Source organism: Eriocheir sinensis, chromosome 17 (genome assembly GCF_024679095.1).
Source record: "Eriocheir sinensis breed Jianghai 21 chromosome 17, ASM2467909v1, whole genome shotgun sequence".
Classification (NCBI taxonomy): domain Eukaryota; kingdom Metazoa; phylum Arthropoda; class Malacostraca; order Decapoda; family Varunidae; genus Eriocheir; species Eriocheir sinensis.
Genome location: NC_066525.1, coordinates 6,747,194 through 6,772,568, shown reverse-complemented (window position 1 = coordinate 6,772,568; position 25,375 = coordinate 6,747,194). Strand labels below are relative to the sequence as shown.

The 25,375-nt window shown below is 45.3% G+C and overlaps 1 protein-coding gene across 1 annotated transcript in view; it reads right to left on the bottom strand.

The window, feature by feature from the left end:
* The window catches only part of LOC126999864 (peroxidase-like), an 85,191-nt gene that overhangs the window by 17,915 nt on the left and 41,901 nt on the right, over positions 1-25,375 (bottom strand). Inside the window, exons 2-3 of the mRNA XM_050862942.1 lie at positions 5,120-5,236; positions 2,082-2,222 (exon numbers count right to left, since the gene is read on the bottom strand). Coding sequence (XP_050718899.1) covers positions 2,082-2,222; positions 5,120-5,236 — 258 coding nt within the window. The remainder of the gene's footprint in view (positions 1-2,081; positions 2,223-5,119; positions 5,237-25,375) is intronic.

The following is a 25,375-nucleotide window of genomic DNA, read 5'->3' as shown; positions in this document are numbered from 1 at the left end:
TTAGTGAGTAGGAGGGTAGAAATAACAGGAGAATTGGAAGGATTGAGGATATAGATGTAGGGAGGGATAAAATCAGAACGGTTAGTAATTGGGATAATGGATAAGACTAAGTGTAGGGGTTAGGGGTTAAGGGAGGGAACGTGGGTAAAAGGTAGCCGAGAGGTGCAGTTTCAAGTATGGGGAGGTTAAGGATCAGGAGGTTGTGGAAGGCAAAGGTGTGAGGGAAGGAAGGAGGCAAGGCGGAGCGGTGCATTGTGGCTACGAGTCAAGAAAGGGAAAGGCACTAAGGGAGAAAGGAGGACAAATGAGAGGAAACGAGAGGTATTATTAGGAGACAGCAGAGGAGATGAAGCCAAGAACATGATCAGGGAAAAAAGATATAACGATGCAAAGTAAGAAATGTTGCAAAGGGAAGGAAAAGGAAGAAGAGATAGAGAGATAGAGATAATGGGTCAAGAAAAACAAAACAAAACTTGACATCTGTAAAAGAATAACAAGACAAAAAACACACCCACAAAGAGAAAGGTGATAAAACTATGCAAATTAAGAGTGGAAATCAAGAGAAAGGAAGAAGTAAAAAGAAGTTAATGGACAGAAAAACACAAGCTGAGATAAAAACAAAAAGCAAAAACAAAAAAAAAGCAAGACAGAAAAACATAACTAAAAAGTAATGAGATAAAATGATGCTAATTAAGGGTGGCAGTAACGAGAGAGAGAGAGAGAGAGAGAGAGAGAGTAAGACAAAAGAGAGAGAGAGAGAGAAACAGCTGCGTAACAGGTAAGAAGAGAATAGCGAAACAGGTCTGGGCAGGTAAGGGGTAAAAGTAGTGAGTGAGAGAAGGAGGAGAAAGAGTAAAGGAGAGAGAGAGAGGGAGAGATTGTAGTAGAAAGTAGAGACGATGTGAGGAGGGACGGCGCGGAGGAGGGAGAGACGGAGAGACGGGGTGAAGGAGAGAGGAGGCAAAATAAAAATAAGAGGGAGAGAGAGGGAGAGAGGGAGAGAAAGGAGGTAGAGTAAGAGGTAATTTTAGGATGATAATGCAGAAAAAAAGAGAATATAATCGTGACCCGCAAAGAACGGAGCAAAAAGTGAGACGCAGAAAAAAAATAAGGAGAGAAATATAAAAGTTTAAATTTAGAATAGCCAGAGAGAGAGAGAGAGAGAGAGAGAGAGAGAGAGAGAGAGAGAGAGAGAGAGAGAGAGAGAGAGAGAGAGAGAGAGATGAGAAGTATATATATATATAAAAAAAAAATTCAATTAAGCTTTACCTTCCTTTTAATAACTCTCACTTTCTTCTCGATGATCACCTGACCACTTATTACCAGGAAGAGAGGGAGGGAGGGATGGAGGAAGGAAGGGAGGAGGGGAGAGAGAGGTCATCTGTCTCCTCCCCTTCCCAATATTCTTTCCCCTTCTCTCTGTCTCCCTCTCATTCTTCCCTCCCTCCTTTCCTCTCTCCCCCCTCAATGGAAAGTGTTCCTGCCAGTGCCTCCGGCTTTGTCGCTCACCTATATTACAGTGGCTGTCTCCTGCACTCACCTTGAACAACGATTTCTTCAGGTAACACGCATTTCCTTACCTGGTGTGCGTATGTGTGTGTGTGTGTGTGGGGGGGGGGGGGGTTCTGTGTGTGTGGGGGTGGGGTTAGGGGGGAGGTGTGTGTGTGTGTGTGTGTGTGTGTGTGTGTGTGTGTGTGTGTGTGTGTGTAACAGTTTTTGTCTGTCATGTAGGTTGACACGTGATCATCTCTATCTTCCTGACGTTTTCTCCCCGGTAACTCACTCACTCATTGACTCACTCATTCACACACTCACTCTCTCACTCACTCACTCACACACTCCCTTTAACATATTTTTCATTGCCACACAGGTCGCATTGTTTCCTGATAAGTTTTCCATTTCTTTTTTTCGCAGCAAGTGAAGAGATAACATATTTTTGAGTTCAGTGGATGATTTTGCTTTTTTTGCAAACGTTTTTGTAGTTTCTTTTAAAACACACACACACACACACACACACACACACACACACACACACACACACACACACACACACACACACACGCGCGCGGTACGGGACTCACCCAATGCCGTTGAACACCCCGAGGGCATAGTCTCTGTTGTGGGACTTGCCGGGCCCGGGCAGCAGCAGGGCGCACTGGCTGTCGCCCCCTCCTATCCTGCTTCCGGGACCCGCGTTGAGGCTGCGCCCACCGCCGGGAAACCTGTTTGGGGAAAGAGAAAAGAAGCTGATGGGGGTTGAGGAGGAGAGGGAAATGTGGCAGTGACTTTGGTGGGAAAAAAAGATCTATACTAACTCACTTCTTGCTATACCCTTGATAAAATCAGCCAGAAATGAGGGTGGGACTGAAGAGATATTATTAGAGCATATAATCTATAAAGAGACAGCACAAGGGTAACATCGGGTGGAGGGGAAAGAACCACTTTTATACATGGGAAAGTCGCCTTGCAAACTACGCCAAGAGAGGTTGAAGTGGTGCAGAATCCGCGCTCGTCCGTGTGGTAGCAAATCTAGAGCAAACCCCCATCGGGGTGTTGGCGTCGGTCCTTAGAACACTCTCAGAACCTCACGATCATCTAGCAATGGTAATAAATCATAGTAATAATCATCTGAGTAACCCCATCTGTCGGAGGAGCTTAGGAGGCCGTTGATGCGTATGGGCGACTCTTTAGGGAATGGATGAAGGCGTTGGTGAGATCGGTAGACGAGGTAATACACGCAGACTATGAGGAAGGTAACTCAAATGGCATTCAGTCCACTGCTGCTTTTAAATGAGGTCTGTCAAGGTGGTGAATGTTGAAGATCAGGTTTCGTGTCAGAGGACCAAAAAGGTTCGTGGGTCAGAACATGTGGCTCGGCCCTTTGAGTGTTGCAAAAGACAGGAAGAAGTCTGGGTGGGGGGAGCACTCTGAAGTGGAGGAGAGGGTGTGTTGCAGCGTCCCCCCCGGCGGTACACTCCCCTCTGATTGATGATGATGATATGTTTTCTTTTTTCTTCCTTCTATCTTTTGTATTCCTCCACCTATTGTTTCTCCCCTTTTTGTTCATCTTCCTCTTTATAGGCAGTAGACTCACTCTCTGATGATGATTATTATTTTCCTTTTTCCTTCCCTTCTTTCTTTTTTTCTCCTCGTTTTCCATCTCTTTCCTCTCCTTTTTCTTTCTTTTTCTCTTTATATCTCTTCCTTAACTTCAGATGTAATGTAATATTGGTCGTTCTTCGTTCATCTTACGCATCAAACTTGTGTGGAGCAAACACCTTTTACTATTCAACTCTCACGTGCAGAGTATGTGAATTCATCTTGTGTTTTCCTCAGGTATTGCAGAGGTCCATGACTGTCCACGCCTTTCCCAAACCCTTTCAACAGGTATGCTTCCTTATATCACCTGTTTATCATTCTCTCCTCTTTCCACAATCGACGCTCAGTTCATTGTCTTTCTTTTCTTTCCTTTGCTTTCTGAATTTCGTCTTTTCCTGCAATCGCTTGTTATTAATCTTTCTCATGGTCTGTACACCTTCCCTAACTCTTCACTACCTTTGTTTTTCTATGTCACCTGTTTATGAATCGTTCCTGTCTCCACGATCATCACGCAGTTCATCGCCCTCTTCCCTTGCTTTCTGTGTTTCGTCTTTTCCTGTTCGTCATAAATCTCCTCAATGGTCGGCTGCCACGCCTTCCCTGACCTTCCACCACCAATGCTTTCCTACGTCACCTGTTCATATCTTTTTCGTTCTTCCACAATCATCACTCAGTTCATCGCTCTTCTTCCTTTCTTTCTCTGTTTCGTCTCTTTTTCTGTTCGTCATTAACCTTCTCAATGGTCGGCTGCCACGCCTTCCCTAACCTTTCAACAACTATGCTTTCCTGTTGCCTCAATCATCTCGCAGTTCACCGCTCTTCTTTTTTACTGTCTGTGTTTTGTTTCCTTCCCATGCATTCATCCGTCATTAATCTTCTTGCGTAACCTTTCACCAACTATGCTTTTCTATGTCATCTGTGTATCAATCGTTCTAGTTTCCTCAATCATCTCGCATTTCACCGCTCTTTTTTCTTGCTTTCTATGTTTCGTTTCCTTTCCATGCATTCATCCGTCATTAATCTTCTTGCCTAATCTTTCACCACCTATGATTTTCTATGTCATTTGTTTATCAACTGTTCCTGTTTCCTCAATCATCTCGCAGTTCATCCCTCTTCTTTCTTGCTTTCTGTGTTTCGTTTCCCTTCGCAATTGCCCGCTGTCGGTTACTCGCACGGTCCACTTTTATTCGCTTCCGGTTTCGTCAGCAGCTCTTCGTGTTGGCGTCACCCTTAAGTCAAGCCAGTCCGCAAATCAGTCGTGAGCCAGTCCGAAACTCTACCTGCTTCCCCTACCTTCCTCTCACCTGCCTTGCCTTCGTACCTCTTACCGCGCACCTGCTTCTATTCTTCCTTCCACTCGCTGTCCGTCATTTGATCCGACACCCGATATTTCTTGAACGCTTTCATTTTTTTTATGTTTTGTCCCCTGCTCGCCTCCCTGCTTGCGTATAGGGTGCGTCCAACGGGTTTGTTCCCTGCTGCTTTTTGTCTACACTCTCCTTTTCTTTCTGCGGAGGGTGTGTTTTTACCTGTTTGCTGTCTCATTTCAATTAGTCTTCGTTTGCCGGTGTTTTGCGTGGTTGTAGTCTATAACTTTGCTGCAGACTGACTCCATGGTTTTTAAATAAATAGAACAACTATATATATTTCCTGATGTGACTTCCAGACGAAACCTTTCACTCCAGTCTTGCATCCTGCACTGGGCACAGCCACTGGACCCACTCTGCAGAGCATGTCATCCGTCAACCGCAACACCGAGTGAGGCGGAAAGGCTGGTAATTACAATATCATGAGCTGTGACTATTAAAATGTCCAAGCCAGGATAGACTAGTACTGACCGCTGACATCCTTGAGTACCATTGATTAACATCCTTGAGTACCATTGATTATAAGTAGATAAGTAAATAGATAAACCTCTGCCTTATCCTTTCATCAACGTCTCCACAGATTCCGACCCACAGCCCCGTGCACCCTGGAGTGACTGTCTCGCCACTGTCCCCGCTCTGCCCCCGCCACTCACCTGCCGTGTCCCCCGGCGGGAAAGCCGTTGTGGAAGGCATCAGCCTCGGCCTCGGCTTCAGCCTCAGCCTTCACCAGCGCCGCCGTCGCCGCCACCACCAACGCTGCTGCCAGGAACCTGTAGAGGAAGAAGGGCGAGGTCAGGTCAGATGGAAGGGCGACGCAACATTCCGTCAAGGAAAGCGACATAAAAACTAGGGTTGCTTTTATGAGGAAAGAACTGCATCATCATCAACAACAATACCAGCTCCAGCAACAACAACAACAACAACAACAAAAACGACACCAACACCATCTCCATCATCATCATCGTCGTCGTCGCCTTTAGTATCGAATTATTATCATCGTCTTCCTCGTTAGCATCATCATTAGGATCGGTACTGTTGTCATTACCAACTTTATCAAGACGAATATGGGGAAAGTCTACACACACACACACACACGCTGCGACCTTAGGTACAGCATATTAATCACGGCCGACAACTAAGTGGATAATAATACACACCTCGGATTCGTGTAGCAAAGACATGCAGACGAAGAAAAAAAAAGCAAAAAAAAAACACTATCTTCTGTATTGCTTAAAAAAAAAAAAACTATCTTCTGTATTACTAAAAAAAAGGAAAAAAACATACACACATTCATTTAACCGAAAAAAAGAAACACCGGAAAGAAAAAAGGACGAAAACACAGCAAATATTTAAAATGGAAAAAAAAAGGAATAAAAACAACACGAACGAAGCCAAAAAAAAAAAAAAAAAAGTAAAAGGGGAGGGTAAAAAAAAAAAATATCCACTCACCAGCATGCAAGAAAAAAAAGAGAGAGAGAGAGAGAGAGAGAGGTCAAGTCTAGAGAGAGGTCAAGTCTAGTAATGAAAACGAGAAGTGAAGAGATAGCGAAAACAGCAACAACAACAACAGCAACAACATGTCATCAACACGACCCGAACCTAACATTATATTTAAGTTCTTAGCCGAGGAGATCGAGTGAGACTAAACAGGTTGGCCGGTCGGTCGGTCACTTTCTCTCCGACTGAAGGAAATTGTGCGTTGCGGCGAAGAAAAAAAAAAGAAAAAAAAAAGAAAAAGGAGCGGTTGATGTTTTTTGTGTCCTAATTTTTCGTGTGCTTGCGTGCGTCTTTGGCGAGAGAGAGAGAGAGAGAGAGAGAGAGAGAGATGGACGACTGAACAGGATGAAAGAGACAAACAGGTACAGACAAAAACACATCTTGAGTAATGCAAATTTAGCATCAAACCGCTCCCTCCCCTTCCCTCGCCCCCCTTCTCCCCCCACACCGCACCCAACCATGCACACGCAGCAAAAAGGCGTAGTCTCCCTTTCCATTCAACCTTTCCCCTTTTAATGTTCATGCAAGTAGTCCGCACCCTCGACCGACAGAAGAAAGGTAATATTGTGAGCCCCGAACCTTCACTTCAAACTACTAGTACAACCGGATTGCCCTGTTTGCCCAATTACTCTGCGTGCACGGCCCCTCCCCCCCCTCCCTTACCCCACTTACCCCAGCAAGCCTCGGAAGGGCGGGGTAAGGGAAAGGCACTGGCTGGTGGTGATAGTGTAAGTGGTGGTGGTGGTGAAGGTGGTGGTGGTGATGAAGGTGGTGGTGGTGATGAAGGGGATGGATGCACATAACAAGTTCATGACGCACACCTTCACACCTTGACCGTCGCCAGGTGTATATTTTCCAGGTGTTATTTACGCAGTAGGTGTTTTGGTATACGTTTGTGTTTGTCTGTGCCTGTCTGTTTGTGTTGAGCTGTCTGTCTGTTTTGGTACAAGGTGGAGGGATCACTTTCAATGTCTGTTGGTCTGACCGAAGTGTTTTCTCCTTGGTCCTGTCTTTGTCTGTCTGTGTTTGTTTGTGTTTTTTTGTCTGTCTGCTTGCATGCCTGTTTGTTTCTTTCCGTATATGCTTATCTGTCTGTAACTGCATGTCTGTGTGTATCTCTGTTTGTCTGCCTTTTTCTTTACATGACTGATGGTAGCGAAAGAGTAAAAAAATGAGGAAACATAAAAGTCCACTGGCGCTGTCTGTCTGTCTGTGTGTCTGTCTCTCTGTCTCCCTCTCATTCATTCATTTCCTCGCCCCCATTTCCCATACCTGTCACTATCCCACATTCATCACCATCACGTCATCTCACTCTATCAGCGTAACACCACTCCCTATACTCCGGCCCAGCCTCCAGCCCTTCTTTCCCCTCCTGGTGGTCATCAGCGGCGTGGAGACACTCACTCACTTTCTCTCGATCACACAATCTTCGTGACCCAGTGAGACGAGGAAGGAGGGAGAGAAGAAGGAAGAGAGGGAGACGGAGGAGGAGAGAGGGAGGGTGAATGAACAGGAAGGAGGAGATTGGCAAGAAGGAAGGTTTGTTTTTGTGTTTTTTTTTAATATATTTTTGGGTCTTGTGAGAGGATATGGTATTAAGAGAGGGAGGGTGAATGAACAGGAAGGAGGAGATTGGCAAGAAGAAAGGTTTATTTTTGTGTGTGTGTTTTTTTAATCTACTTTTGGGACTTGTGAGAGGATATGGTATTTAGGGAGATAGCGAGTGCATTAACGGTTGGGGTAGCAGATAAATAAGTGGTGTTTTGGGGTTTTGTGTGTGTGTGTGTGTGTGTGTGTGTGAGTGTGTGTGTGTGTGTGTGTGTGTGTGTGTGTGTGTGTGTGTGTGTGTGTGTGTGTGTGTGTGTGTGTGTGTGTGTGTGTGTGTGTGTGTGTGTGTGTGTGTGTGTGTGTGTGTGTGTGTGTGTGTGTGTGTGTGTGTGAATTATTCCCTTCCCTTCCACTGAGATTTGCATTTTTCCTCCTCTCTCCTTTCTCCATCTCCTCCATTCCTCCCCTCTGTTTCCTCATTGTTTCCCTCCTCCCGTTTTTCTCTCTCTTTTCTCTTTCATCTTCCCTCCTCTCTCCCTTGCATCCCTACTCTTCCTTTTCTTCGTATCACCTTTCTCTTTTCTTTTTTTCCGTTTTTCTTAATTCTCTCTATTCATCTTCCTTTTCCTCCCTCCTCTGTGTGTGTGTGTGTGTGTGTGTGTGTGTGTGTGTTTGCGAACGTTCAAATGTCCCATCCTGTCCCCCCTTCCTTAACCTTCGACCTCATTACCTTTCTCTCTCTCTCTCTCTCTCTCTCTCTCTCTCTCTCTCGTGTTCCCATTCCTTTCCCTCTTACTTCCAGGTTGTGCATTCACCTTCCCACCTTCCCACACCGCCGTCTCTTCCCTCCTGTTTGCTTGTCCCCCCCCCCCCCCCTCTCTCTCTCTCTCTCTCTCTCTCTCTCTCTCTACGCATGACCCACTCCCTGGCTTTCCTGTCTCCTACCTGTATTTACCTGCGCTAATATACCTGTTTGCAAGTCTGTTTTTTTGTGGGCACGAGTGAACGTCCTGTCACCGCGATTTCTAGTTTTGTAGGTTCGTGGATGCTTCTTATTATTACTAAGTTGGAAAGCGTTTTTTTTTACTGTCTTCGTAATCGACCGTTTCTTTTATGACCGTTCTTTTTTAACCATCTAATTATCACCACCACCGGCGCAGAAGTGTTTGAGGGTGACTGACTCTCGTGTTTGCTCGCTTGCTTGAAGAGGAAGAGGATGAAAGTAAGATCGACAAAGAAGCAGAACAGAATGAAAAACTTAGTCGCGAGTGAAGTGATAAGGAGCAATAGAGAGGTGGCTAGGTGACAGTTAAGAGGAGAGGCAAGTTAAGGAAGCAGATGAAGGACAAAGAGGAGTAAGAGGAAGGGAATGCAGACCCAAGAACCACAAGAAAAAGAATGGAGACAGAGAGTGTATCCGTCAGTAACAACACGAGAAGGGTAATAAAAACGTCAGTGTTGCTATGAATGAGTGTGTGTGTGTGTGTGTGTGTGTGTGTGTGTGTGTGTGTGTGTGTGTGTGTGTGTGTGTGTGTGTGTGTGTGTGTGTTGCCTCTGTGATCGTAGTCTGATAATTAAAACTGAACAAACAAGGTCGGATATAGAACAGCCTTAGCAAGATAAGATAAATACGGATAATTCTGTGAAGCGAGGTAAACAGGGTCACGCAGGGTACAATGTTATGGTTCTAATCTCACTCTTTGACCGTGAACGAGTCGAGTTTATGGATTCAAAAAGCCGGTTATCTCTCATGCATTAAACAAAGACACGAACAGGCTTGGAACGAATCATGGAGTGCTCAAACAAGTACATACAACAACAACAACAATAACAACTATAAACACGTCACTCCATGTATGACAACTTATATTGCTAGAAAATGCAGTACAAGAACGGTAAGTCTGCGGGGAGTGGCCTTAACAGACTCAACAGGACACGGTCAGGGATTCACCAAGTCCTGCAAATCATGAGCCACCACTCCACTCACTCCCCTTCTCCCTCTGTCGTGCAAGGACTCCACCTTTCCCTCCTTTCCCCGCTGACCGCATGCTTTTATAATGGCACAGAGACTTATAAGGCGAGAAGAAAAAACAGCGAAGGAAAGGCATGTGGTAGGAGAGCGGCGTCCCCAACAAGCAAGTGATGTTAGCTGCACCTGTAGGCCACCTCGTCATCGTGTGCTACGCTTCATTTTTTTTTTTAACTAGTTGCGCTTCTCCCAGCACCAACCTTCACTCTCGGCTAATTAAAACCATGTGGCCGCTACGTCTGCTTCTTGTTTCCATTCACTCGTTTGGCAGCAAGATTCGAGTTCGCGATGATGATGATGGTCCTTCTTCTTCAGCGAGTTCTTCTTATACTAGGTGTGTGTTCGTGTGTGTGTGTGTGTGTGTGTGTGTGTGTGTGTGTGTGTGTACGCGTCACACAGTAATTATTATACGTGCCAAAGGTCTCACTTATCATTCATTACATAATTATCTGTTCTGCAATGTATAATAAGCTGGAAAGTGCATACGTCGTTGCAGGCCGTTCTTGCAAGCGTTTTAATTAACAACGCAACACCAGCAAAAAAAAAAAAAAAACTAATTACATCTGCTCTAATTAAGCCACCGGGCGGAAAATTGGCGAGAAATATCAAATTAGCGATAGACGAAACAGCTCCTCCTTATAAGATGGATGTAATAATTAATCTTCGTGTCTTCTTTACTGTCTTTTCTTTCTCTTCGGCGACGCTGGAACAAAACTTTCCCTCCATAACGAAAGAATAATGTAACAGAAACGTGGCTGTGGAAGAGAAGAGCAAACAAAAAAAGAAGTCATGCGGTTGGTCCAAATACGATCGAGAGTAAGAAATGGAGGTCAGATAAATTAATGAATGAGAAAAGCCAGATGGTAAATATAAGGTTCTCAGGGGACGCCGCGCATGTGCAAGATGACTAACCTCTCGTAGTCCCCTTTCTAACCTTGAGTATCCTGGTTCATCCTTGTTTATAACCGCTGAAGGAGACGGTGAAGGGAGGGGAAGGGTGCTGGAGGTAAGGGACAGGATAGGGAGGGGAAGGGTGCTGGAGGTAAGGGACAGGATAGGGAGGGGAAGGGTGCTGGAGGTAAGGGACAGGATAGGGAGGGGATGGGTGCTGGAGGTACGGGACAGGATAGGGAGGGGAAGGGTGCTGGAGGTAAGGGACAGGATAGAGAGGGGCAAGGGTAGTGGAGGAAGGGAGGGAGGAAGGGAAAGCACAGAGATGGATACAGTGAAGGGAGGGGCAAGAGTGGTGGAGGGAAGGGAGGGAGGAAGAGAAGGTACAGAGATACATACGGTGAAGGGAAGGATGAGAGTGGTGGAGGGAGAGGAAGGGGGAAGGGAGTGCAATGTGATAGATATGTATAGGGAGGGATAAGGATGGTGAAGGGAGGGAAGGGGTAAGGGAAGGCAAAGATGGATAGACAGATAGAGAGTAATGAGTCAACAACAGGAATGAGGATGAGAGGAAGGAGGAAAGGAAACAAGAAGAGAGATACACACAAGTTCCAAGTAGCTGCAAGTCGTGTGTCCGCAAAACTTGATTCGTATAGATAGAGATAGACAGATAGAGAGTAAAGAGTCGACAACAGGAATGAAGGTGAGAGGAAGGAGGAAGGGAAACAAGAAGAGAGATACACACATAAGTTCCAAGTAGCTGCAAGTCGTGTCCGCAAAACTTAATTCGTATAGATAGAGATAGACAGATAGAGAGTAATGAGTCGACAACAGGAATGAAGGTGAGGGGAAGGAGGAAGGGAAACAAGAAGAGAGATACACACAAGTTCCGAGCAGCTGCAAGTCGTGTGTCCGCAAAACTTGATTCGTATACATAGAGATAGACAGATAGAGAGTAAAGAGTCGACAACAGGAATGAAGGTGAGAGGAAGGAGGAAGGGAAACAAGAAGAGAGATACACACAAGTTCCGAGCAGGTGCGAGCCGTGTCCGCAAAACCTGATTCGTAAACATGCCAAGCTTCAAACTCCTGCAGACACGAAACATGACCACCGACCACAAAGGAAAACAAATTAACAAACATTCATCGATAATAAAATACTAGAAAGAGACAACAAGTTTAATCAGATGCAGAGGAAAATGTGTCACTTCAGCTTTTTGCTTTACCTTTTCTTAACTTTACGCTCCCATGAGAATTCCCGATGAGAGTAGAGGATGGAAAAAAAAGGGAGGGGTACTGAAAAGATGGAACGTGTCACCTCATCAGCGGCCTATTTAGCAGTCCTCTTCATTTTCCTTTTGATTTTCTTAACTTTACTTTCCCATGAGAATTCCCGACGAAAGCAGAGGATGAAAAAAGAAAAAGAAAAAAAAAAAGAAAGTTAACGGAGAGATGGAACGTGTTACTTCATCGTCGGTCTATTTCGTGGTCTTCTCCTCTTTCCTTTTGCTTTTCTTAACTTTACTTTCACATGAGAATTCCCGACAAGGACAGAGAAAGAAAAGAGAAACAGGAACTATCGAACAGGTAACCACGAATCGAATGCTGCACGGATAGACTATTGTCGGTTTGGCTTCATTACTTTTACCTCAAACTACTTCGTTGGCAACACTTTCCTTCTCTTACTTTCATTCAAAACCGGTAACAATCACGACTCTCCTCTCATCTTCATCTCTTTATTTTTTCTCTACCCCGCGCCTCTTCACATTTTCCTTGACACGTTTAGCTTCCCAAATCTTTCCTACTTTAATGTCGGCCAGTCTAAGGTCACCCTCCCTCAGCTGACTCCTTATGTGCGTGTTGTCCATTAAAAAAAACTGGTTCTGTTGCAATCTCTCAGTTATGAATGTTGGGATACAGGGGTGAAAGCATCTTCTTGAATCATTTTCTCTCTCTCTCTCTCTCTCTCTCTCTCTCTCTCTCTAACACCCCTGTCACTACTACGCCATCCTTCATAATTTCCATCATCACCCCACCACCATTATCACCATCATCATCTAATAAACATACCCAGCCGCCATCTATTACCCATCTTCTTTTCCCTTTCATCATCTCGTTTTCTTTTTCTCCCTCTTCATTAAAATCTTCTTCATCTTGTGTTCTTCTCACTTTCATTTCAGCTTCCTTCGTCGACAGGAAGAACACGAACCCGTCTCATCACATACTCGAAAATACCTCACTTTCTTCTCGTTCTCGTTCTTGTTCTTGTTTTACTTGTTCTTCTTGATCGTCTCCGGGTTCTTGTTTTTTTGCGTCTTGCTCCTCTTCTTCTAGTTCAAGATGCGCTGTTGCCTAGTTCACGGCTCTTCGCGCGTCTAACAAGTCTTAACACCTTGGCTCCTATTCCTATCTGTTTTACATAAGGTTGTCGTGCGAGTTGTGGGCACTTATATGGGTAGCTTTTATGGCCTTGTGGTAGTTTGGCGAAGCTTCTGCGCCATGAACGTGAAAAGGAGCCCTGACAACTCGGCTACTTTCGTTTTTGGCTGTTGAAAGTAGCCATAGTGAAAGTCGGAGGGGATTTACACACCCACTTTTTATGCGGCTTTCGTAGGTTGTGGTAGGGGGTTCCATACTTAGTTTTATGACACTGGTGGTAGTTTGATAAGGCTCCTGCACCGAAAATGTGAGAGGCAACAATGATAACCCGACTAATCTCTTTTGTGGCCGTAGGATAAGTTGTAGTAGTGAGAGCCAGTAGGGACTTTCACACCTACTTTTGATAGGGCTTTCGTAGAGGTTGTGGGGAGTTCCATACTTAGTTTTATGACACTGGTGGTAGTTTGATAAGACTTCTGCACCGAAAATGTGAGAGGCAACAATGATAACCCGACTATTCTCTTTTGTGGCCGCAGGAAAAGCTGTAGAAGTGAGAGCCGGTAGGGACTTACACACCTACTTTTGATAAGGCTTTCGTAGAGGTTGTGGGGAGTTCCATACTTAGTTTTATGACACTGGTGGTAGTTTGATAAGACTTCTGCACCGAAAACGTGAGTGGCAACAATGATAACCCGACTAATCTCTTTTGTGGCTGTAGGAAAAGCTGTAGTAGTGAGAGCCAGTAGTTTTGATAAGGCTTCCGTAGAGGTTGTGAGGGGTGTCATATAGTTAGTTATATAAGCCAGGTGGTAGTTTGATAATGCCTCTGCACCTTGAATGCGAGAAAGGACCATGATAACCCGACTCCACTCCTTTGTGACCCTTGGAAATAGCTTAAGTAAGAGGCTGCGCACGAGGTCAGGAGATAGTAGTTGTTCATACCTTGTTGCCACTCACCTGAGCTTAAAGGTGAGGTCAAGAATATTCATCCAATTAATACTCTACCTGCAAAAACACACACACACACACACACACACACACACACACACACACACACACACACACACACACACACACACACACACACACAAAAGAAAACTTGACAGCGATCTCATTAATTATATACAGTGAGGAGCAAGGGAGTGAGGGAGCCGCAGGTCGAGAGGGATGGAGGTGAAGAGAGAGGATGGAGATGAAGGGAAGAGAAATAAAAAGGGAGGAAGAAGATGAAGAGGGCCGGACACGAAGAGAGATGGAGGTGGAGAGGGATGGAGGTAAAGAGGATCGGAGGTGGAGAGGGACGGAGGGGGAGAGGAGAGGAGATGAAGAGGAACGGAGTAGAAGTTTTTATGATTATTTATCGCTCTGGGGCGCGTGAGAGGCAGTGGCATGGCGGCGCAGCGTCATGGTTCAAAGTTCAGGGAAGTGGCACAGAGTAGGACGGGGAGTGCCAGGAGATAGATAGATAGATAGATAGATAGACAGACGGACAGACATATATAAAGATAAATAGATAGATGGACTGCCACGTATTTAGATAGATAGTGATAGATAGATGGATAGTTAGCTTGAGATAAAGACATTAATAGATAGAGAGTTAGATAGAGAGATAGAAAGAACATTATTTTACATTTTCATTGATAATAACAATAAAAAAATAGTAAACCAGTGATGTGAATATGACTCAAAAAAAAATATATATACAATGTTTTATGATGAATAAGTTTGAAAGCCAAGAAAAAAAGGACACTAGGGAAAGATAATAAAATAAAGAATAAAAAGAAACAGCATAAAATAAAAAAATAGTACGTTTGTCTGTGTGTGCGTGTGCGTGTGTGTGTGTGTGTGTGTGTGTGTGTGTGTGTGTGTGTGTGTGTGTGTGTGTGTGTGTTTGTGTTCCTCTCCACGCTGTGTTGCCTCAGCCTCCCGCCGTTCTGTCCTGATTGCATTTCCATGTTGGTGAGTGTTGCTGTATGAAAGGCGGTGAAAGGTGGGGGGTGAAGTGACGTTCTCTCTCTCTCTCTCTCTCTCTCTCTCTCTCTCTCTCTCTCTCTCTCTCTCTCTCTCTCTCTCATAGCGGAACATATATCATTCCTCACCATGTATTTCCTTCCAAAAGTCGTCCCTCAATTATTGCCTTCAGTTTTCTCTCTCTAACCATCCCTCCCTCCCTCCCTCCCTCTCTCACTCACCGCAAGCAGAACAGGACTGACGAGGTACCTAAACGACTATGAAGACTACTTTTTATCCTTGAATCTCGTGCTTGCAGGCGGAAAAGAAAAGGGGTGATGAGGGAGGGAGGCACGGGGGGAGAGAGAGGATGAGAGAGGGAGAGGGGTTGGGTGGTGGGAGAGAGGGAGGGGGGTGAGGAAGAGGGTGCTTGCTTGCTTGCTATTTTCTTTTTTTTTTGTCAGCTTTGTAACTTCCTGGTGGAGCATCTTTATTGCAGAGAAGAATGCTGCCCCGTCGTGTGTGTGTGTGTGTGTGTGTGTGTGTGTGTGTGTGTGTGTGTGTGTGTGTGTGTGTGTGTGTGTGTGTGTGTGTGTGTGTGTGTGTGTGTGTGCGCGCATTTGCTTTCCATCAGCTGTTTGCTTGCTTAAAACAGGTTTCGTCCTCAGCCAAACACCTTTTCCGCTACATACGCAAGCAAGCACACACACACACACACACACACACACACACACACACACACACACACACACACACACCTGGTCGCTTTAATGCATTAGTGTCCCGAGATTTCTGCTACTATCACCTGTTGTTGTTGTTGTTATTGTGATTGTTGTTGTTGTTGTTATTACTGATGTCATTATTATTAATCTTTTTTTCATTTCACTTATACTTAGTCTTCATTTTTTTCTTTTCTTCAACCTTTTTATTTTATTTTCTTCAACCTTTTTATTTTCTTTCATTTTTAATTCTCTTTAATTTCATACTCTTATCATTACTACTTCTACTACTACTAATACTAATACAACAACAACTACTACTACTACTACTACTACTACTACTACGTACTACTACTACTACTGCTACTACTACTACTATTCTTGTCACTGATATTATTCTTCTACTTCTTCTTTTTCTTCTTTATCTTCTTCTTCTTATTCTTATTATTATTTTTAGTAGTAGTAGTAGTAGTAGTAGTAGTAGTAGTAGTATCACTTTTTCAATCACAATCTTCTATAACGTTCTTTCGACATATCATTTTTTTTCGCTCTGGTTACGCATTATTTTTTTCTCATATTCATTGTTAGTTTTTCCTTGACAAACGAGTGACGGGGAAACGCAGCAACTCAACCGAACGAGCGCGCGAACGAGTGGAGTGAGTGAATGCAAAGATCATGATGTAACGAGTCACTGTTTCCACGCCTCCTGCTGCTCGTCCACCATGAAAGACCAACAAACAACGAGAGGAGGGTCTCATTCTCTCTCCCCACCTCTCTGTTTACCTTTCCCTCCCCTCACCACTTCATCAATCAGCAGGGGGAGGCGTGAGGCTTGGGCAGAGGCAGTGTGGGGATGGGGTGAGGGATGGGGAATGGCGGAGGAAGGGAAGGGGGAACGGGGTGGCAAAAACCTTAAGTAATGGAAGCTGATAAAAAGGCAAAGATCTGATTGATGTTTGAAAGGCGGTCATCTATAGTGCTTAGCGACGTGAATCAAGACCAAAGGAAATAGAGTTAATAGATGTTGATGTGTGTGTGTGTGTGTGTGTGTGTGTGTGTGTGTGTGTGTGTGTGTGTGTGTGTGTGTGTGTGTGTGTGTGTGTGTGTGTGTGTGTGTGTGTGTGTGTGTGCTGAAAACAGATAGATAGATAGATAGGTAGAGAGTGTGTAAGAGAGAAGGAGTGAGTCTCCTGACCTTTGCGTGTCGAACTAATGGCCATCCTTGTACATGTCGACGAGGAGAACAATCATCATAATATTGCCGTTCACGATGATGAGTGAGAGTCGAGAGTGGGGAGTGGAGGGAGAGGAGTAAAGTGGACGGGAGTGAGGAGCGGGAGGTGAGAGGGGATGGGAGAGGAAGAGAAGGAGACAGAAGAGGAGAGGAGCAGGAAAGAAGCAGGAGTAGACAGGAGGGGAGTTGAGAGGTGATGAGAGAGGAAGCAGAGGAGACAGAGGCGAGGAGAGGGGTTCAAGGGGGCGGGAGACAAGAGAGAAGAATTAAGGAAACGGGAAGCAATGAGGTAGAGGAGAGTGATGGAGAGTGATGAGACGGAATATTCTCCCTTCCTCCTCCTCCTCCTCCTCCTCCTCCTCCTCCTCCTCCTCCTCCTCCTCCTCCTCCTCCTGCCCTTGTTTGTCCCCCTAACCTCCTGCCCGGCCTCCAGGTATCCTCCTTCCGCAGCCCATGCACACACGGCTTCGAGAGTGAAAGTGGAATTTGCTTGTATCTCTACCTGTCTGCAGCACGCGTCACCTGTCAGCAAGGGAGGGCGGGAGGAGGCTTACTAGTGCTATTGTTGTTGTTGTTGTTGTTGTTGTTGTTGAGGTTGTTGTTTTCATATACGTCGTGCGTCCGCCAAGGGTGAAACAGTTATTGAAACTATAATACTCTCCTCTCTCATCAAAATCAGTTTCCTCGAGGTTGGGCGTTCTGTATCGTTTCCGCCAGTTCTTCTCCCCCGCACAGATGCTGTCCATATGCAGGGGCCTTGTCCGGACTCGTATAAAGTATGCATCACATGTGTGGGGGGGTGCTCCACTCACACAGCTCTCTTGGACAAAGAGTCAAAGGCTCTTCGTCTCATCAAATCCCCTCCTCATACTGACAGTCTTCTACCTCTTAAATTCCGCCGCCATGTTGCCTCTCTATCTTCTATCGATATTTTCATGCTGACTGCTCTTCTGAACTTGCTAGCTGCATGCCTCCCCCCCTCCCGCGGCCTTGCTGCACTTCACTTTCTACTCATGCTCATCCTTTTACTGTCCAAATCCCTTATGCAAAAGTTAACCAGCATCTTCACTCTTTCATCCCTTACACTGCATGGTAAACTCTGGAACAGCCTTCCTTCGTCTGCTTTTCCTCCTGCCTATGACTTGACCTCCTTCAAGAAGAGTTTATTAAGACACCTCTCCACCCAAAATTGACCTGTCTTTCGGCCACTCTTTACTTTTGTCTGTTGTGGGAGCGGTGAGTAGCGGGCCTTTTTTTCTACACTCTTATTGTTGCCCTTGAGCCGCCTCCTTTGTTGTAAAAAAAAAAAACACTCACACACACACACACACACACACACACACACACACACACACACACACACACCTGATATCTGGGACACCTTGCTTATTCATGAAGGCTTTCTGCTCGTGTCCTCAAGATCGGAAGTATTGAAGAGGAAAAAAAAAAAAGATGTTAATGCGAGGGAGGATGACATTGACACCGATACCAACATCTTTAGAGAGCTTTCCTGTAACGAGATAGATAGACAGATAGATAGATAGATAGACATAGATAGTCACAAACTCACATACAGAAAGAAGGGGAAAGCACACACAAGCACATGTATATACTCTCTCCCCATCCGTCTTTCTGTCTGTTTGTCCACCGGCTGTTACCGCAAGAAGGGAAAGTCTCGCTATACATACCTCACCCCCGCCCGTCAACCGGAAGTGGATTGAATGGCCGGAGCTGCCGCGGGCGTGTATGTGTGTGTGTGTTTGTGTGTGTGATGCAGGACCTGGGGACATGGGCGTGTGTGTGTGTGGGGGGGGGGGGGGAAGAGGTGTGGCGATTGTGGTGGTGGTCCGTTCCCTTTCCCTTCTCTCCTTTCCTCTCCTTCCCTCCCCTTCCCCCATCATACCACGCCCAGCCCCGTCCTTTCTCCCGTCATTCTCACGGCTTGCGGTAAGGAAAGACGGGGCTATAGGGGCCACTGAGGTGTGACTACTGGGCTGTGGTGGGGCGTGGAGGGCGTGAGGCTGGGGGGCGTGGGTGTTGAGGCGTGTGGAGTGGTTTGTTCGTGTGAGGTAACGGTGTGGAAGGGAATGGAGTGGAGTGGAGTGGAATGATTACAGTGGGGAAAGCTTTATTGTGTATGGGGGGTTAGTTTGGTACTGTAGTGGTGTGTTGGAGTGGAGTTTGGAGTAAAGGTTTAGTTAAGGTAAAGTAAGGTAAGGTTAAAGATATGCAAGTAAGGTAAGCTAAGGTAAGGTCAGGTAAGATAAGGTAAAGTAAAGTAAGGCTAAGGACATGAAGGTAAGGTAAGGTAAGATAAGGTAAAGTAAGGTAAGGTTAAGGATATGCAGGGAAGGTAAGGTAAGGTCAGGTAAAATAAGGTAAAGTAGGGTAAGGATAAGGACATGCAGGTAAGGTAAGGTAAGGAAATTTTTAAGGGTATGCGGAATAGGTTCACAAATGGAGAGATAGAAAAGGTAAGGAGGCTGAAAGAGAGTAAAAAGAGAGGGGTGGAGGATGGAGCTACGACGTGCTTGCAGTGAAGGGAGGAAGTGGTCTCCGCCGACAACATAATGATAAAGAACAAACAAAGGCGCGGCGACAAAGAGCGTTTCGCAGCTTGAGGTAAAGAGCACCAGTGTGTGGTGGTGGGCTGACTCACGGTGCGGCGCGGGGCCTTGTGTCTGCTTCACGCCCTACGCTAACACCACCATCACTACTACTACCGATACTACTACTACTACTATTACTACTACAACTACTACTACTACTACAACTACTACAACTACATCTACTACTTCTACAACAACTACTACTACTACTACTATTACTACTACTACTACTACTACTATTACTGCTACTACTACTACAACTACTACTACTACATCTACTACTTCTACAACTACTACTACTACTACTACTACTACATCTACTACTTCTACAACTACTACTACTACTACTACTACTACTACTGCTACTACTACTACTACTGTTAATGTGTTAATGTTTTAATGCGTTGCTGTTAATGGGCGTTCTGTATCGTCTCCGCCAGTTCTTCTCCCCGCACAGTTGCTATCCATATACAGGGGCCTTGTCCGCCCTCGTATGGAGTATGCATCTCATGTGTGGGTCGCCTCCACTCACACAGCTCTGTTGGACAGAGTGGAGTCTAAGGCTCTTCGTCTCATTAGCTCTCCTCCTCTTGCTGATAGTCTTCTACATCTTAAATTCCGTCGCCATGTTGCCTCTCTTTCTATCTTCTATCGATATTTTCACGCTGACTGCTCTTCTGAACTTGCTAACTGCATGCCTCCCCCCTTTCCGCGGCCTCGCCGCACACGACTTTCTACTCAAGTTCATCCCTTAACTGTCCAAAATCCCTTACGCACGAGTTAACCAGCATTTTCACTCTTTCATCCCTCACGCTGGTAAACCCTGGAACAATCTTCCTTCATCTGTATTTCCTTCTGTCTACGACTTGAACTCTTTCAAGGGAAGGGTATCTGGACACCTCTCCTCCCGAAATTGACCTCTCTTTCGGCCACTCCTATTGACTCTTTTGCAGGAGCAGTAAGTAGCGGGATTTTTTTTTTAAGTATTGTTTCCTTTTTTTTTTGCCCTTGAACTGTTTCCTCTACTTTAAAAAAAAAAAAAAAAAAAAAAAAACTATTACTACTACTGCTACTACTAATGCTGCTGCTACTAACTTTCCGCTATTACTACTACTACTACTACTACTACTACTACTGCTACCACTACTGCTACTACTACTGTGCCGCGTCATCAATACCACTTACACCATTGCCATAAATTCGAAAATGTACTTTTTTTTATATCTTCTTTACTTTCCCCCCACGCATCACCAACCACCACCTCCATACCTCTTTTTCCTCTCTTTTTTTCCTTTCCGGTCTAATGAGTTGGACTATTCGTGATGAAGAGCCAATTACAAGGTTGCACGCGTCCCCCCCCCTCCTCTGCCACCCCTCTCACAGCCGTCCCCCCCCCCTCCTGGTCCCTCATCCCCCTCTGCCTGGTCACGTCGAAAGAGGGCCTGCAGGGCGGTCACGTAGGGCTTAATGTGACGGTGATGATGGTGTATTAGATGGTGGTGGTGGAGGAAGGATGGTGTGGGGGTGTTTGAGAGACTTGCAATCATCACCATCATCATCATCATTATCGTCATCACTATCATCATCATTTTTAGTAGTAGTAGTAGTAGTAGTAGTAGTAGTAGTAGTAGTAGTAGTAGTAGCAGTAGAAGTAGTAGTAGTAGTAGTAGTAGTAGTAGTAGTAGTAGTAGAAGAAGTAGTAGTAGTAGTAGTAGTAACAGAAACAAGAATAACAGCAGTAACATCAATAAATAATAATAATGGTAAAAACAACAATGCTAATGAAAAAAATAAAATAGTAAATAATAATAGATGATAAAATGAAATAATGAGACTAAGAATAGCAAAAAAAAAAAATATACAAAAACAATAACAACAATAATAAGAAGAACAAAAAAAAGAACAACAGCAGCAAAGACCGTGAACAAAAAAAAATAAAAAAAAAAATAAAAAAAATCGCCATAAGTAGACACACGGGAAAGCACCAACCTACCTCACTCTACCTTCACTCTATTTTCATCCCTCCCTCCCTCCCTCTTCCCCTCCTTCCCTCCCTCCCTCCACCATCAATACAACACCGCATTAACGACCACACCCACATCCACCCCACCATTTCTCCCCCTCCCTTTTATCTTCAGGGAGGGAGGGGAGGGGAGACAGGGGAGAGGGGGAGTAAGTAGTTGCACCTGGCGATGAAAGTGGTTTACCTGTGCCAGTCCTTCACTCTAATACCAGGTGGATAACACACTCTCGTAGCCACGGTGAATGAGAGGAAGGGAGGGAAGGAGGGAGGGAAAGGTAGGGAAGGAAGGAGGGAGGGAGGGAAAGGTTGGGAGGAGGAGGAGAGGAGAGATGGGGGAGGTTAGGCAATGCAGGGAGAGGTAGGGAGGGAAGAAAAGAAGAGCAGAGGAGAGATGGAGAGAACAGAAAATATATGGAAAGGTAGGGAGGGAAGGAGGAAAGATGGAGAGAATAAGCAGTGCATGAGGAGGGAAATGGAAGGGAAGGGAAGGGAAGGGAAAAGAAGGAAAGGGAAAGATGGAGGAGAGGAGAGGAAAGGCGAGGGAGAAAAAGTATTGAATGAGGAAGGGAATGGAAGGGGAAAAGATGGATACTGGAAGGGGATTGAAAGATAAGCAATGCATAGGGAAGGGAAGGGAAAGAAAGGGAAGAGAAGGGAAGGGAAGGGAAGGGAAGGGTGGAGGAGAGGAGAAAGTAATGCATGAGGAAGGGAATGGGAGGGAAAAGGGGGATATTGAAAGAGGATTAAAAGATAAGTATTGCATAGGGAAGGGAAGGGAAAAGAAGGAAAGGAAAGGGAAGGGAAGGGAAGGGAAGGGAAAGGTGGAGGAGAGGAGAAAGTAATGCATGAGGAAGGGAATGGAAGGGGAGAAGGGGGATATTGGGAGGGGACTGAAGGGATTGCAATGCGTGAGGAATGGAGGTAGAGGTGAGAGGAAAGACGAGGGAGCCAAAGTATTGCATGAGGGAGGGAGTGGAAGGGAAGAAGAGGGATGTGGGGATGGAAGTGGAGGATTGGCAATGCATAAAGCGAAAGGAAGGAAAAAGGGAAAGCGAAGGAGGCATGGGGCGGGAGGGAATGGAGGGAGAGGAAGAGGAGGAGGAGGAGGAGGAGGAGGAGGAGTGGGAGAAAAAGGGAATGATGTTATGCTGACCCGACACTGAACTGGACAACCTTGCATCTCTTAATCTATCTATCCACCTACCTATCTATTTATCTATCTACTCATCTACTTATCTATACCTCACAACCTACACACAATATATCTATCTACCTATCTATTTATGTATCTACCTATAATCCACTACAGCAACACACCAAAACCAGCCTCTCGAAGCAACACCCCTCACGATAACAACATCACCACCGCGACAACTCACACCGAACCGCAAAGGGACTGGCTAACTGCATGACCTCCGCCGCTACCTCCGAGCTCGCTGCTTTTTTACGCCTCTTGCGACACACGGACGCGGAAAATGAAGCGCCACTGAGGATGCGTCGAGCCGCCGTGTTCAGGGCCGACAGGGTGATGAGTATAACCTGATTTGGGATGACACGCGTTGGGGAGAAGATGAGGTATACAGGAAAAGGAACAGCAACGGGGACGGGTGGAAGTGAAGAAGAACAGGGAAGGTTTTAGGAAGTACGGAGGATGGAAGGAAGGAAGAAAGGAAGGAAGGAAGGAAGGATACGGGAAATATGGGAATTTGAGAAGGAAGAAAAAAGGAAGAAAATAGAAAGAGAAAGGACAGAATGGATAAATAGGCGAAGAAGGGATTAAATTGATGAATGAAAGAGGGAAGGAGAGAAGAGTACTTAAGGAAGGGAGAAAGGAAGGGAGAAAATCAGTGAAGTAGGAGAAGAAATGAGGAAAAAATATAAGAAGAACGAAGAGAAGAAAAAAGAAAAGGAGGAAAAGGTGAAGACGGAGGGAAAGAAAAGGGATTCATAAGGTGATTGCTAATTGCTTATCTAATGTATTTACTTTCTTTTTACTATCCAATCTCAGCGACAACAGCACAAGAAAATACGACAGCTAAGAAGCGGTTAGGACGTAAAAAGTATTAAAATAAGAATTAATTTGAGAGAGAGAGAGAGAGAGAGAGAGAGAGAGAGAGAATCTTCACTTCCTACATTCTTATCTCCTCACCTCTTACCCTTAAATCTCCCTGCCTCCTCTTCCCCCTCCTCCCCTTTCCTCTTCCTCCTCCTCCTCCCCTTCCTACTCTTCCCCCTTCCTCCCCTTACCTCATCCTCCTCTTCCCCTTCCTACTCTTCCCCCTTCCTCCCCTTCCCCTTCCTCTCCCTCCCTCAGAGTCTCGCCATGACCACACAACTATTCAACACTAAACTCAAGGAAAACATTATATTCATTTCTGTTCTCTTGCCTACCTTTCCCTCCATCTTTGTTCCCATGAGAAAGAACAAAAGAAAAAAGGAAGAGGAAAGGAAAGGAAGACGAGGAGGAGGAGGAGGAGGAGGAGGGAGAAGAAGAATAGGAGGAAGAAGTGTGGGACTAAAATCAATTTCACGGTAGAGGAAAAAAGAAAAAAGAAGAAAAGAAAAAAACGTAGAGAACAGAAAAAAATAGCATGCAAATTAGGGAGGACAAGGTGAGTAAATGAAGGGGGAGGGAGGGAGGGAGGGAGGAAGAGAGAGCGAGAGGGAGAACAAGTGGAGGGAGAAAGGAAAGGAGATAATCGAGAAACTGAGGAAGGGAGAGAAAGATGTTCACTACTTCCTATTCCTCAACAAACACTAAATAAATAAAAAAGTAATTCCCACGGCATAAAAGAGAGAAAAAAATCAACTTACTGAACGATAAAAGGAAAAATAATAAAGAAGAAGAGGAAAGAGGAGGAGGAAGAGGAGGAGGAGGAAGAGGAGGAGGAGGAGGATAGTGGCACGTCTTCAGAATGGAAAAAAAACCTGTCTCCCTCTACCCTCTTCTTCTCCCCTCTTCCTTCCTCTTCTCCCCACTTCCCTTCTCTTCTCCCCTCTTCCCTTCTCCCCTCCCCTCTTCTTCTCTCTGCCTTCCTCTTCCTCTCAGCAATTATACATTTTTTTTAGTCTTCAATTAATAAGTGGTTGACATTGACGAAGAAAAAGAGAGAAAAAGAGAAAGAGCAAGAGCGAGAGAGAGAGAGAGAGAGAGAGAGAGAGAGAGAGAGAGAGAGAGAGAGAGAGAGAGAGAGAGAGAGAGAGAGAGAGAGAGAGAGATCCGGATATTCCTATAGACTGGAGAGAAAGTTGCAAATCCCTGACCGAGAAAATAAAATGTACAGTAAATTGAAATAACAAAAAACAAATTAAGTTCCTACTCTCTCTCTCTCTCTCTCTCTCTCTCTCTCTCTCTCTCTCTCTCTCTCTCTCTCTCTCTAGCGGGTCCTGTTATATTTACCGGTCCAGGGGGAAAGGCGAGACAGAAGAGGAGGAGGAAGAGGAGTTGGAAGAGGAAGAGCAAGAGGAGGAGGAGGATATTAGGAGGATGGGAAGCCTTGGCACAGATTTTTGGTGGTTTCTTGAGGTTAACCACCACCACCACCACCACCACTACCACCACCACCACCACCGCCACTACTATTACTAAAAAACGCAGGGTAGATCGTTAAGGGACTACTAACGTTTAACAGCAAAGAGGTAGACAGGTAGCAACAATAATTATCTACAGGTATGGTGTGTTGATTTGCATAATGAGACAGAGACAGAGAGAGAAAAAAAAAAGAAATAGAAAACAAAAATAAAACGTAAACTGAGCGCTCTCCAAACCAACATCAACATACCAAAAAAAAAAGAAAAAAAAAAGTGGATAAAAAACATACTTTCCCTTCTCCCACCTTTCGCCACCCCTTCCTCTACCCCTACCCCCCCTACCCCCACCCCCTGAGGCAGATACACCTGGCGGATTTGAACGCGGATGGCCAAAGACACACCTGGGAGGCATTGTTCACCTGTTAGATTTGATCTGAGGGAGAGTGGGGAGGAGGGTGATGGGGAGCAGGTTAGATTGTGTGATGGGGAGGGAAGAGGG